At 45.7% G+C, this 15394-nt stretch overlaps 1 protein-coding gene across 1 annotated transcript; it reads right to left on the bottom strand.

The window, feature by feature from the left end:
* Nucleotides 1-1027: 1027 nt before the first annotated feature.
* Nucleotides 1028-11818, bottom strand: vimr1 (vimentin-related 1). The gene is made up of 3 exons (XM_078557588.1): nucleotides 11083-11818; nucleotides 5892-6560; nucleotides 1028-1113 (listed from the first exon to the last, which is right to left on the bottom strand). The coding sequence occupies exons 1-3, from the start codon at nucleotides 11564-11566 to the stop codon at nucleotides 1028-1030; spliced, it is 1239 nt and encodes a 412-aa protein (XP_078413714.1). The 5' UTR covers nucleotides 11567-11818.
* Nucleotides 11819-15394: the final 3576 nt, after the last annotated feature.

Below are 15394 nucleotides of genomic sequence, written 5' to 3' on the forward strand. Positions count from 1 at the left end.
ACCTGTCAAATCACTTTGACTTGCACTCTTCAGGACACTGCAAGAATACCAATATAAGGGGAAAACGACAATTTATACTGTATGTGAAGAGAGTGCTGATTGGTGTTGGTATTCTTGTGTCCTGACTAGTGCAAGATGAAAAGGTTCCATATGTCTTTTTTTCAGCAATGTCCTTTGTCAGTTGGATGCTACCAAATCAGGACCAAAGACCCAGAAGCCTTCCTTCCACTTAGGGCCTGAGATGTTCCTCATAGATTTTCATATTTATATGATGTATTTTATATGTGAACTCAAATAATTTTATATTGAATGTTATTAGGCTACTTTATTGCTGTTTTGTTTCTGTTGGCATCTAAGGTCACGTTAATTTTCCATTGTTAAAATGGGGGGTCGGATTGGAAAATAGCTTGGGAAGCACTGCATGAACTAAGGACGACCAATTTGTGTATGGACTTTTAAGTTACATCGTGGAAGTAGAATTAATGGGATCATTAAAAAACCAACTCGTGGCAGAGTGGGTTGGGCTGTAGATTTTATCTGGCTGGTTGAGCGGAGGTGGTTTGAATGACCCTCCTTCATCTCAAACTAGTTTCTGCAGTTTTCCGAGTCCCGCCTTTTCTGTGAGATCAAAGCCTAAATGGTTTTTGACCTGAAAAAAACGCTTGCTTTCCTTTTACAATGACTAATTCTTGTGTAGCTTAAAAAAAAAATCAGGGCTTGGAAGCTGCACAATTGTGCTTGCACATTAAGCTTTATTGGTTCTTCTGCTAATTGCTCTTGCATTCATTTTACCTCGATGCACAGGGCACACGCTTCAAAGACAATACAACATGGAATTATTAAACTTTAATACTTGGGCATCTTTACATCACCCCTTTACACACGATTACAGAAAACCTCATCATTTTGCCAACGCTGAACATTTTTGAAATGAGATCACTCGAACGAAGAGATAGTAACCGTGGATGGGCTTCGACTTTGATCTGATGTGCAGAGGTGATATCTCTCGTGAGTCCTCGGTCCTCTTTTAGGCAGTCACTTTGTGAGCCGTGTGGGTTTCTACATTACGAGTAATGGATTCTGTTTTCTTCTCTCGTGTTGCAGAGGAAGCGCCTGTACGAAAATAATAAAACAGTCTGAGTCAAGGCAATGGCAACTAGGCGGGAAAACACCTGGGCAGTGCTGTGGAGATGTGCCACAGTCAAAACTTGTTTTAATTTCAGCCCATAATGTTTGTCCTGGTTTGTCCATTTGCAAAAACAAGGATGTGTAGCGTCCCCTACCACACAGCCCAATTCTTCTTTAAATACCTCCATGATAACAAGAAACGGCTGAAGGCACTGGATAATGCAAAGGCCCTGACAATATTCCGGTGCTGAAGACTTGTGCTCCGGAACTTGCTGTGCTGCTAGCTGAGCTGTTCCAGTACAGCTACAACACTGGCATCTACCCGGCTATGTGGAAAATTGTCCAGGTATGTCCCATACACAAAAAAACAGGATAAATCTAACCTGGCAAATTACCGCCCCAACAGTCTGCTCTCAATTATCAGTAAAGTGATGGAACGGGTCACCAGATCACCAATGCTATCAAGCAGCATTTGCTTAGCAATAACCTGCTTAGTGATACCCAGTTTGGGTTCCGCCAGGGCCACTCAGACCTCATTACAGCCTTGGTTCAAACATGGACAAAAGAGCTGAGCTCCCGAGGTGAGATGAGAGTGACTGCCCTTGACATCAAGGCAGCATTTGGCCGAGTGTGGCATCAAGGAGCCCTAGCAAAACTCGAGTCCATGGGAATCAGGAGGAAAACTCTCCGCTGGTTGGAGTCATACCAAACACAAAGGAAGATGGTTGTGATTGTTGGAGGTCAATCATCCAGGACATCACTGCAGGAGTTCCTCAGGGTAGTGTCCTCAGCTCAACCATCTTCAGCTGCTTCATCAATGACCTTCCTTCCATCATAAGGTCAGAAGTGGGGACGTTTGTTGATGATTGCACAATGTTCAGCACCATTTGCGACTCCTCAGATACTGAAGCAGTCCATGTCCAAATGCAGCAAGACCTGGACAGTATCCAGGCTTGTGCTGACCAAGTGACAAGTAGCATTCGCACCACACAAGTGCCAAGCAGTGCAGCTGCCACAACATTCAAAAAGCTTGACACCATCCAGGACAAAGCAGCCTGCTTGATTGGCACCACATTCACTCCCTCCACCGCCAATGCACAGCAGCAGCAGTGTGTACCATCTACAAGATGCACTGAAGGAATTTGCCAAGGCTCCTTAGACAGCACCTTCTAAACCCACGACCACTGCTACCTAGAAGGACAAGGACGGCAGATAGATGGGAATGCCATCACCTAGAAGTTCTCCAAGTCACTCACCATCCTGACTTGGAAATATATCGCCATTCCTTCACAGTTGCTGGGCCAAAATCCTGGAACTCCCTTCCTAACGGCACTCTGGGACTGCAGCGGTTTAGGAAGGCAACTCACCACCACCTTCTCAAGGGCAACTAGGGATGGGCAATAAATGCTGGCCCAGCCAGCGAAGCCCACGTCCCGTGAATGAATTTTTAAAAAGTCATTCGAAGTGATAAGTCTAGATATGTGTTAAGTCACCTTTGACCCCAATACCTGCTGAGTTAGTTGACCTTAGCTGCACACCATTCAGCCCATTGTACCTACTCTGAAAGGTTTATCTAGTTAGTCCCACTCTTTCCCCACACTCCTGCAATTACTTCCTCTTCAAGTATTTATCCAGTTCCCTTTTGAATGTTTTGTTTTATTGAATCTGCTTACGCTGCCCATCCAGTTAGTACATTCCACATCACAGCTCTCAAAAAACTTCTCATCTCCCCCTCTGGTTCATTTGTCAATTGTCTTAAGAAGCTCTGAAGAAGTCATATGGACTCGAAACGTTAACTCTATTTCTCTCTCCACAGATGCTGTCAGACCTGCTGAGATTTTCCAGCATTTTCTGTTTTTGTCTAAAATCTGCGTGGTTTGATCCCGCCAGTGGCAACAATTTCACCTTATCTACTCTGTCAAAACCCCTCATAATTTCAATATGGTTTGTGAGCCTGTGGTGATGTGCATGTTAAACAGATTAAACAGAGTGACACAGATTAAAGCAGACTATTGAAACAAAAGACAGCTGTCCCATTAGATCTGCACTTTTCAGTCAACCCACGATATTCTCAGTCATAGATCTGCCCCTGCCCGAAAATCCCTCTTTCCTTTGTGAATGAAACACACCTGTCGATCACTTCCTATCCCACGTTCTCCCTTTCTCTGCATGGTATTGATCCAGCCTCTTTATAACAAGGTATTATTCGATAATGGAATTAACAGCTGTTCCCCCTCCCGCTGCTATAACTGTCACACGAATACAACACGGTGAATTTGTGGTGAGATTCCCAGCCAACACCTCCTTCTCATAAGATAAATGCAAAATACTGCAGCTGCTGGAAATCAGAAACAAAAACAAAGTGTTGGAAAAACTCAGCAGGTCTAACAGCATCTGTGGAGAGGGATACAGAGTTAATGTTTCAAGTCTGACTTCTTCTGAGCAGGCTGTTTTAGGACTTGAAACATTGACTCTGTCTTTCTCTCCACAGATGCTGTTAGACCTCCTTCTCATAGTTCGTTCCGAATGTCAACCATCTCTAGGGGCTGGTGAATTTTGTAATTGTGTCCTGGGGGGCAGCAGAAGGTAACGCCTGGGCTGGTTTCAATAGCCTCAGGAGGTTGGGGAGGAATTTTCCAGAATATCTTTCCCTTACTGGCCCAACTTTTCTTTTGCCTCTGCAGTAGATTATACGATTCCAGCTGAAGGGGAGATATGAGGGAGGGAAGTGCCCAGCCAGAGTGCTCCAGCCATTGTGAGTGTGGGGCAATCTTGGTGGAATAGCTGGCCTTACCCATCAATTTTTGTACATGAAGGTCTTGCGGCTCAGTTGGTTAGGACTCAAACTCAATGCCTTCCAACTCAGAGGCAGAAGTCCCTTTCCAGGACTTGATGGCCACAAAGAGGCACTCATGACATGATTCAACAGGCCATTATTCAGCCTGCAAATTCTAATACTCCACACGATCCCCCAAGGGGAGGAAGGAATTTGAAGATGTGCCTATTGAATAATTTTGTATATTCATATGTCCTTGGAGTTCTCTACTCACTGACAGTTAATTAACCCAGTGAGTGATAGTTTGTAGCAGAGGAATAGGAGCTTTGGCCCAACTGGACTATGCCACTGTGCTCTAAAAGAGACTACTTTATCCTCTAACCCCACCAGAATATCCTACTATTCTATTCTCTCTCGTGTTTATCTAGCTTCCCTTTAAATGCATCTATGCTATTCACCTCAACCACTCCGTATAGTAGCAAATTTCATATTCCAACGCCCTTTCTGGGTCAAGTTTTTTCCGTATTTATTTGTGACTATTAGATTTATGGCCCCTATTTCTTATCTCCCCTACAAGTGGAAAGATCTCCTCCGTGTCTACTCTATCAAACCCTTTTATAAGGGTATCCATCAGGCCACCCAATGGATAGCCATGGTCAAAGGGAGGAGGGTGACAAATAATAAACCTCTACTAAATAAAGGAAGACGTTAATAAAACTACACAATAGACATGTAATTGGAAAATGAACTTCATGAAAGAAGGTGACATATTTTGGTAGGACAAATGAGGAGGCCATATACTCCTTGGAAAATAAAGGGGGTGGTAAAGGAGCAGAGCAGCCCAGGGGTACCGATAAACCATAACTAGCCAAGTAGGTGAAGAAGAAAATAAAACAAAACAAAGCATTGGGATTTATTTCTAGAATGGCAGAATTGAAAAGCAGTGAAGTCATGTCAAACTTTCATAAAAGCTAATTAGGCCACATTTGGATGACTGTGAACAATTCTGGCCCTCATATTATAAAAAGGATATATAGGCACTGGAGAAGGTACAAAAATGTCACACTAGAATGATACCAGAACTGAGAGGTTATATCCATCAGAAAAGATTTCAGGTTTGGGGCAGCTTTCTCTAGAAAACTGAGGGGTGCTCCCACTTTGTGGGTTGATGGTGGCATAGTGGTAATGTCACTGACTAGTTATCTAGTGGTACAGGTAATGATCTGGGGCCATGGCTTCAAATCCCACCAGGGTGGAGTTCAATTTAAAATGTTATAGTAAATCTGGAATATAAAGCTAGTCTCAGGAATGCTGACCATTAAAGCATCATTGGTTGTTGTTGAAAAACCCACCTGATTCGCTAATGTCCTTCAGGGAAGGAAATCAGCCGTCTTTACCTGGTCTGGCCCACATGGGACTCCAGACCCACTGCAATGTGATTGATACTTAACTGCCCTCTGAAATGGCCTAGCGAGCCACTCAGTTCAAGGGCAATTAGGGATGGGCAACAAATGCTCGCCTAGCCAGTGACACCCACATCCCCTGAAAGAATTTTTTAAAAAACCTAATGGAGGTCTTTAAGATTATGAAAGAGTTTGATTGGCTAGATGTAGAGAAGATGTTTCCACTTCTGGAGGAGCCAAAAACTAGGGGCCATAAATAAAAGATAGCCATTAATAAATCTAAGAGGGAATTCAGGAGAAACTTCCTTATCCAGAGCATAGTTAGAAGGTGGAACTCGCTACCACGGGTAGAGGTTGAAGCGAATAAAATAGATGCATTTCAAGGGAAGCTAGATAAGCACATGAGGAAGAAGGGAATAGAAGGATATGTTGATGGATTGAGATGAAGAGGGGGTGGGAGGAGGCTCTGGTGGAGGACAAATACTGGCATAGACCAGTTGGGCTGAATGGTTTGTTCCTATACTGTTAGTACTTTGTAATGCTTTGTTGCAAGAAGGAAAAATGTTCCCAGACACTTGTCTTACCTGCAGAGTTCTCGTTCGATAGTCCCAGCCTCTCCTCCTCTGCTTCCAGCAGCTTCCTGTAGGTGGCGATCTCAGCGTCCAGTGTCAGTTTGACATTGAGCAGGTCCTGGTATTGCTGTAAATAATAGGCCATCTCAGATTTAGTTTCTTGCAGTTGGGACTCCAGCTGGGCGATGACGTCCTGCAGACTCGCTGCTTTCTCCAGGTGACTGGCCTCCATGTCCTCTAGCTGGCTGTCTAGGCACTGGACGGCGCTTCTCAGCGTGCCGATCTCGCTCTCCAGATCCACAACGTGCTGCTGCAGGATACTGATCTCATCCTTCGTGCTCTGGATCTGATCGTCAAACTTGGTGGCGTGCAGCCGGAGGCTATTGAACTTGCTCTTGTACCAAGTCTCAGCTTCCCTGAGGTTCTTGGCAGAAATCTCTTCCATCTGAACTCGAACGGAACGCAAGGCAGCCCCCAGATCAGGACGGGTTGAGTCCAGTTCCACCGAGACATTGGACTCTTCAACCTGACGGACCAGGTCAGTCACCTCTTCCTCGTGCATCTTTCTCAGGAAGTCGATCTCTGCCACAAGCTGCTCGATGTTTCTCTCCAGGTCGGCTTTTTGCAAAGTGGCATCATCCACGTCCTTCCGAAATTCTCTCAGGATCCTCTCTGCTTCATCTTGAGTGGTGAAAGCAAATGGTTTATTTGACTTTATACTTTGTATGAGAAGAACACAGGCATACACACATATACACACATAGGGGAGCACACAGTGACACACAGGCACAGACATGCAGCGACACACCAACATAGAGACACAGACGTACATGTACACACAGTCACAGAATCACATACACACCAATATACATGCACACATACACACATGTGCACGAGCACATGTGCACACGCACAAATACACATGCAAATACACATGAACATGCACAGAGAAAAGCATACTCACACAGATAAACACACACACAGATACACTCACACAAACAAACATACAGATGCAGGCATACATACACAAAAACACACAAATACACTCTCAAAAAGAAAAACATATGAACATACATAGACACACAAATTCACTCATGCACACAAATAAACATGCAAACACACAGATACAGAAAGATAAACACACATAGACATGAAACACAGGCAGACACATCCACAAAAACATTTCTGCTCATATACAAGAACCTTGTGCCTGTCTAGACTCAGACTCATAGATGTTTACAGCACAGAAGGAGGCCATTCAGCCCATCATGTTTGCGCTGGTCAACAAAGATCTGACTACACTAATCCCATTTTCCAGTGCTTGACCCATAGCCCTGGAGGCTATGGCAATGCAAGTGAATATCTAAATACTTCTTAAATGTTAAGAGAGTTTCTGACTCAACTACCCTTGCAGGTAGCGAGTTCCAGAAATCCCACCACCCTCTGGGTGAAAAATTTCTCAACTCCCCTCTTAGCCTTCTACCTCATCTTAAATCTATGCCCCCTGGTTATTGACCCCTCTACTAATGGAAAAAGTGCCTTCCTATCCATCCTATCCATGCCCCTCAATCTTATACACCTCTATCAGGTCCCCTCTCAACCTTCGCTGCTCCAAGGAAAACAGCCTCAGCCTATCCAATCTTTCATCATCGCTCAGACCCTCCAGCCCAGGCCGCATCCTGGTGAATCTCCTCTGCACCCTCTCCAGTGCAATCACATCCTTCCTATAATGTGTCACACAAAATGTTTCACTTGAAAGCGTTGCACATACAAACTGTGCATCACAGTTACACCAACATGCTCAACTATCATTCATTAAACAACAAATCACAACTGAACAAGAGAGGGAGCCAACCAATGACATTTTTTTTTAAAGAAGACGGAAGTCAGTCATTTATTATTGGTTTATTCTAACTGGGAGCCAGGAATTTACAAGAAGCTTCCAACCTTAGTGTCAGCTGTTAGCCTCTCACTGAGTGCACAATGGCGTGTAAAAATTGTGCGTAAAACACAATTTACAGTATCGTCCAATTACATTCAAACAAAACCAAGCACAGATAATGAAGGTATTTCATTCATTTACCCTCCGTCCCTTGTCTATACTGGAAAAGTGGGAGAAGAACATTTTCCTCTGAGTTGCTGATCTGACCGATCAGCAGGAGTGACACTGCAGCCGGCCCCAGTGCTCCTGGGTTAGAGTGGGGGTCCAGGCTCCAGATGTGGAAAAGGGGGTCCCGAGGCCCAAGCAGGATAACCTGCTGGCCTTTCCCCCTGCCCCATAAACTCCTACTCCCAGCCTCAAAATTGATACCGGGTGGGAAACAGCCCTTAAGGGAGCAATAATTGGCCACTTAAGGGCCTCGACTGGGGCGAGGGCAGGCGGGAGAGGGCAGTGGGAAGGCCACACCGGGGATTTTACAGGAGAAAGGAATAGAAGACTTTTTTTAAAAATGCATTCTTTCATGGGGCGTGGGCATCACTGGCAAGGGCAGCATTCGTTGTCCATCCCTAATTGCCCTTGAACTGAATGCCTTGCTAGGCCATTTTGGAGGGGAGTTAAGAGTCAACCACATTGCTGTGGGTCTAGAGTCACGTTTAGACAGAAATCAATAGACTTCTGAAGAACAATGATATCAAGATACAGCATTGAGGCAGATGATCAACCTGAATGGCAGAGAAGGCTCTATGGGCCAAATGGCCTGTTCCTATGGCAGATTTCCTTCCCCAAAGAGTATTTTATAACAATTGACAATAGTTTCACGGACACTGTTAGTAGCTTCATTTCCGGATTTTATTAATTGAATTTAATTTCCACCAGTTGTGGGATTTGAACCCATGTCCCCAGAGCAATTAAGCTGGGTTTCTGGTCTGGTGACATTACCACTATGCCAAGAAGGTTTGCTGAAGTAAGATGGGAGGAGGCTTGTGTGCAGCATAAACACTGCTGAATGGCCAGTTTCTGTGTTGTAGATATTATATAATTCTTTGTCCACTGCTTTTGGAGGAATGTTGATATTTCCTCTAAAGTTAGAGACAGGAGAAATTTCACCAGCCTTTGTAACTTGATCCAAAAATCCTGAATTTGGAAGAATAGTCTCAAACCAACTTCCAAAGAGTGTGCTTATGTCTAAAGTGGCTCCCCACCTCTCCACATCCCATTCCTCCCTTAATTAAAAACAGAAGAACATTTTTCAGCAAAATTAATCACTCACCAGTGAAACCGAAGAACATAAAGCCACACATTCACACACTTATCACTACATTGTTAATTGATGGCTGTGCCTTCAGCTGTCTCTAGGCCATAAATCCCCAGAAGGAGTTTCGAACTGACACCTAGTCCTGTTCACCCGAGTGTGTTCACTGACCTACATTAGTTCCACATCTGGAAACACTGCCACTTTAAACTTCACAGCCTTAGATTCAGATCCCTCCATGACCTTATCCCTTTCTTCCTTTATAATCTCCCCAGCTTTACAATCCTCCGTGATATCTGCATTTCCTTCAATTCTGCTTTCTTAGGCATCGCCGGTTTTCATCGCTCCTCCGTTGGTGGCCATGCTGTTAGCTGCCTGGCCACTAAACTCTGGAATTCCCTCCCTACACTTCCCTGCCTCTCCACCTTCTCCCTCCTTCTTTAAAACTTACCTCTTTAACCAAGCTTTTAGTACCTGGCTTAATATCTCCTTGTGTAGCTCAAGCTCAAAGTTTGTTTGATAATGGTCCTGTGAAGTGCCTTGGGATGTTAAGGGCGCTATATAAGTGAAGCTGTTATTGAAGGGAATTAAAACTAGCATTCTCCACATAATCTCCTTCCTGATTTCTCTCTCCCTCTTGCTTGCCCCTGTGAGTCTTATAATGGACCCATCAACTGGGTTTCTTAATCTGATAAAAACTGTTTAATCTTACCCCACACCTCCAACCCTTTGTGAATTTAGCATTAGTTTAAGTGACTGTTTAACCGACAGTCATCCCCCCGAATTTTATCAAGAGTTAGCTGGATGGAAATGGTGAAATGTTTTTATATTCAGTACATTTATCACAAAGTCATAGGATAAATATATCTGATCTCCGTTTGAAATTATTGATCGTCTCTGCTCCTTAGTCGGCACCGAGTTCCAGGTCATTATCACTCACTGCGTAAAAAAGTTTTTCCTCACATCACAACCCCTCCATGTACTCCTTACCCAAAAGCTTAAATTTGTGTCTCCTAGACTATGTACCATCAGCTAATGGGAACAGTTTTTCATTGTCTATCTTATTCAAACCTGTCATAATCTGGTACTTCTCTACCAGACGTGTCCTCAATCTCCTTTGCTCCAAGGGGAACAACCCCAGCTCGTCCAACCTAACCTTGTAACTAAAATCCCCCAAACCCTGGAACCATTCTGGTAAATCCCCTCTGCATCTTCTCAAAGATCCTTATATCCTTTCTAAAGCGCGATGACCAGGACAAGACACAATACTCTTGTTGCAGACTAACCAGAGCTTTATAAAGGTTCAGAATAACTTCTCTGCCTTAGTACTCAATACCTCTATTTATGACTGACTGCATTGCTGTACAGAGAGCTGGCATGGGATCAATGGGCCAAATAGCCTCCTTCTGTGCCATAATGTCTCTATATGGGTAAGAAAAGATCCTCCATTCGCTCGCTTACTGCATGACATTTACAGCACAGTAACAGGCCATTCGGCCCAACTGATTTGTGCTGGCGTTTATGCCCCATATGAGCTTCCTGCCACTCCTACTTCATCTAACTCCATCAACATATCCTTCTATTCCTTTCTCCCGCATGTGTTTACCTAGCTCCCCCTTAAATGCATCAATGCTTTTCACCTCAACTGTTCCCTGTGGTAGCGAGTTCCACATTCTTACCACTCTCTGGGTAAAGAGGTTTCTTCTGAACTCCCTGTTTGATTTCTCGGTGACTATCTTATATTGATGACCTGATCTTTCCCACAAGTGGAAACATCTTTAGGTTGATCCTAACAATCCTTTTGATAATCTTGTTTTCCAAGTGTCGGTGACCTCCTTATACTCCCTACCAAAATATACTGGCTCAAAGTTTTTTATATTGAAATTCATTTATCTTGTAATACATTGTTCTTTTGTGTTCTAGATACTGAACGTGACGAGATGACGGGTGGACGCGGTTCGGTTTTGAATATCAGCTGGTGTCGGCCAGGTCAGGATGAGTAAGTTTACCTTTGAGGTCGAGCTGCTCCTGGCATTTCAGCCTCCAGTAGTCGACCTCCTCCTCGGTGTTGCCGGCCTCGATCTCTGCCACCCCTTTCTCGTGCGTCAGCCTCTCGATCAGCTCCTTCAGTTCCTCGAACTGCTGCTGGTACTCATCCCTTATCCCCTGGGGCACCTTGTACCTGGACCTCAGGCCAGCCAACTCTTCCCTCAGTTGGGAGTTGCGCTGCTCCAGACTCCTCACCTTGTCGATGTAGCCGGCCAAGCAGCTGTTGAGTTGCTGCATCTCCTCCTTTTCGTTGGCTCGGACCTCCGGGCCGGCCTCAATTGCCCTGGCCAAGCAGCCTCCTGCTCTGCCCCAGGAGCCTTGGTAAACCCGGGACTCGGTCGAGTGAGAGCGGTAGTGGGTTGGGGAGGGGCTCTGGACCCTCACCCCGCTCCTGCCGGACCGGTTCATGGAATTAGTCTTTTGGCTGTAAGAGAAGCTCCTCATCTTCACCTCTCTGTTGAGCTGATGCTCTTCCCTACGATCCCCCAGCTCTGGCTGGCGTTCTTATAGGGATCGGCAGGAATGTGACGGCCACTGTGCAACTCTTACAACATTTTCCAAAATTGGAATATGATGACTTTATGGAGCTCTTTCAGCTCTGGGCGAGCTCCACAGATAGTCTTCACATCCAAGTGCTACATTACTATGGGGTCATGTCATGTTCTGTTCCCACCTTTCTTATCCAGCTCCTTCCTCTCTTCCTCTATCAACCTGACCAGCCCAACCCAATGTCTGGAATGTGTAACTCCCTCCCCGTCCGGGAGATGATGGATTGAAAATGAATGCGCAAGTTTTCACTCTGACGTCTGATTATTTTTTTCTCTTGTCTTTCCATTTGTGGATCTTTCTAGAACATCTCAATGGATTTCTTTTCATCTCTGTCAAGAGATTCTCCTCCAGCGCCCCCTCTCTATTATCCCTCCCACCAGCCCTGCCCTTTACCCCTTCCTTATCCAGATGTCCACAGGTTAAAAAATTAGGGATCTCCCATTTAAGACAGAGATGAGGAGAATTTTTTTCTCAGAATGTCGGAACTCACTCCCCCAGAGAGTGGTGGAGGCTGGGCCAATGAATATTTTTCAGGCTGAGGTAGATATTTAAAAATTATTTCATGGGATGTGGGTGTCACTAGCTAGGCCAGCATTTTTATTGCCCATCCCTAGTTGCCCTTGAGAAGGTGGTGGTGAGCTGCCTTCTTGAACCGCTGCAGCCCATGTGGTGTAGGTACACCCAGAGTGCTGTTAGGGAGGGAGTTCCAGGATTTTGACTCAGCGACAGTGAAGGAACAACAATATATTTCCAAGTCAGGATGGTGAGTGGTTTGGAGGGGAACTTCCAGGTGGTGGTGTTCCCCTGTGTCTGCTGCCCTTGTCCGTCTAGGTGGTAGCAGTCATGGGTTTGGATGGTGCTGTTGAGGGAATCAAGGGTGCAGGAGGCAGACAGGAAAGTGGTGCTGAGGCCACAATCGGATCTTCCATGATCTCAACAAATGGTGGAGCAGGCTCAAGGGGCCGAATGGCCTACTCCCGCTCCTAATTTCTATGTTCATATGTGTCAGCCATGGCTCGGGGGGTAATATTCTCACCTCCGATTCAAGAGATAGTGGGTTCAAGTTCCATTCCAGAGACTTGAGCATAAAAATCAAAGCTGACACTCCCAGTACTGTACTGAGGGAATGTGGCACTGTCAGACGTGCAGTCTTTCAGATGAGACGTTAAATCCTCTCAGGTGGGCATAGAAAGATCCCATGGCACTATTTCAAAATAGATCAGGGGAGTTATCCCTGGTGTCCTGGCCAGTATTTATCCCTCAGTCAACATCACAAAAACAAATTACCTGGTTATGGCCACATTGTTGTTTGTGGGAACTTGCTGTGTGCAAATTGGTTGCTGTGTTTCCTACATTACAACAGTGACTAGGCTTCAGAAAGTACTTCACTAGCTGTGAAATTCTTTGGGACATTCTGTGGTCGTGAAAGGCGGTTATACAAATGCAAGTCCTTTTTTCCCCCATTCTTAACTTCTATGCTGTCTGTATCCTAACTTGCACCAAGTCCTGCTCACTGACCTACATTGGCTCCCGGTCTGGCAATGCTTTGATTTTTTAAAATTGTTATTCCTCCTCGGCCTTGACCTTCCCTATTTCTGAAACCTCCTCTAACCTTACAGACCTACAAATGCTGGGTGTAGAGAATCGGGAATTCACACTAAGGGCCAGAATTGGAGGGGTGCAACAATTTTGGAGGGTTGTAGGGCTGGAGAAAGTTACGTAGATAGGAAGGGGTAAGGCCACGGGGGATTGGCATAATACGCCACATCAGGAGGCCATTTAGCCCATCATGTCTGTGCCAGCTCTTTGAAAGAGCTGTCTAATTAGCCCCCGCTCCCCCACTCTGTCCCCACCCCCCTGCAACATTTCCCCAATAAGCTCAGATAGAAAATTAGCTTAGGACAGAAAACAGCGAGCCTGGTAAATGGCTGTTTTTCAGACTGGTGAGAACATAAGATCATGAGGAATAGGAGCAGGAGCAGGCCATTCGCTCCCTCACACGTACTCCCCCATTCGATAAGATCGTGGCTGATCTGATTGTGGCCTTAGCTCCACTTTCCTGTCTGCCCCCCCTTGACTCCCGTGTCGATCAAAAATCTGCCTAACTCAGCCTGGAATATATTCAATGACCCAGTCTCCACTGCTCTCTGGGAAAGAGAATTCCAAAAACTCATGACCCTCTGAGAGCAGAAATTCCTCCTCATCCCTCCCTTCCATGGGAGACCCCTTATTCTGAAACTGTGCCCCCTAGTTCTAGATTCCCCCACAAGAGGAAACACCCTCTCAGCACCCATCCTGTCAAATCCCCTCAGAATCTTATATGCCTCAATAAGGTCACCTTTAATTCTTCTAAACTCCAATGAGTACAGGCCCAACCTGCTTGACCTTTCCTCATAAAACAAACCTCTCATCCTAGGAATCAGCCTAGTGAACCTTCTCTGAACTGCGTCCAGTGTAAGTATGTGTCTCCCTAAGTAAGGTTTCCAAAATTGTACATTGTGTGGTTTCACCAATGCCTCATACAGATCTAGCAAGATTTTGCAACTTTTATACTCCATCCCCCTTGCCATAAAGGCCAACATTCCATTTGCCTTCCTAATTATTTGCTGTACCTTCATGGTGACTTTTTGTGATTCATGTACAGGACACCCAGATCCCTCTGTACCGCAGCATTCAGCAATCCCTCTCCATTTAAATGGCATACTATTTTTCTATCCCTCCTGCCAGAGTGGACAACCTCACAGTTTCCCACATCTGCCAAATTTTTTGTCCACTCACTTAGCCTATCTCCATGTCCCTATGCAGGCTCTTTGGCCAGGATTTTCCGTGCCCACCAACGTCGGGAGTGTTCAGTGGTGTGAGCGGTCAATATGGCGAGAAGGCCAAAAATTGGTTTCATGACGTCGCGAAACCAGTTTGCGATCGTCCGCTCCGCCCGTTGACGGTGGGACGCGATCCCCGCCATCGGATGTTGGGAACCTCATCCCCTCATCCGATGTACGTATTGTCACACATCAGCGTATCGTTTTAAGCCCAGCCTGCCGGACTCACCCATATATTTCCAAGTCAGGATGGTGTGTGGCTTGGAGGGGAACTTCCAGGTGGTGGTGTTCCCATGTGTTTGCTGCCCTTGTTGTTCTATATGGTAGAGGTCACAGGTTTGGAAGGTGTTTTCAAAGGAGCCTCGATGAGTTGTTCCTATCTTCACCCCGTTGGATTGTCCACCCTTGTTGGCGGGAAAACACTCCGACGTGTTTCACAACAGACTATATAAGGCGTGCACCTGGTGAGCTACACTTCACTCGGGGCTTCGAGGTTGGTTTGCCTTCCTTGCTTCGGGCAGCACTCGCAGTCATCAGCGCCAGGCTTCACAGGCAGCATCACATCACTTTTAGGGGGGCTTACAGGTAGACCTCTACCTACCAGACCAGCCAAATGTGGGTGGCTTTTCAATGACTGCAGGGCTAGGGCTTGTTTGGGGAAGGGAGATAAGTGGCCTCAGGCAAGGGAAGAAGCTGCAGGACAAGAGCTGTACTAAGTAAGGAGGGTATCCCTGGGTCTGTGTGGGGGCAAATGTTGGTCTGTGCAAGTGGCCTCAAGTTGGTGAGGGTTGGGGAGGCAGTCTCCAGAAGAGATGAGGCCAGGTTGAGATGTGAGGGTGTGTGTGAGAGAGTGAGTGGTGATGTCCCTTGAGCTGGCAGTGAGTGAGATGCCAGTGAATGT

Source organism: Cetorhinus maximus, chromosome 2, assembly GCF_964194155.1.
Source record: "Cetorhinus maximus chromosome 2, sCetMax3.hap1.1, whole genome shotgun sequence".
Lineage (NCBI taxonomy): Eukaryota > Metazoa > Chordata > Chondrichthyes > Lamniformes > Cetorhinidae > Cetorhinus > Cetorhinus maximus.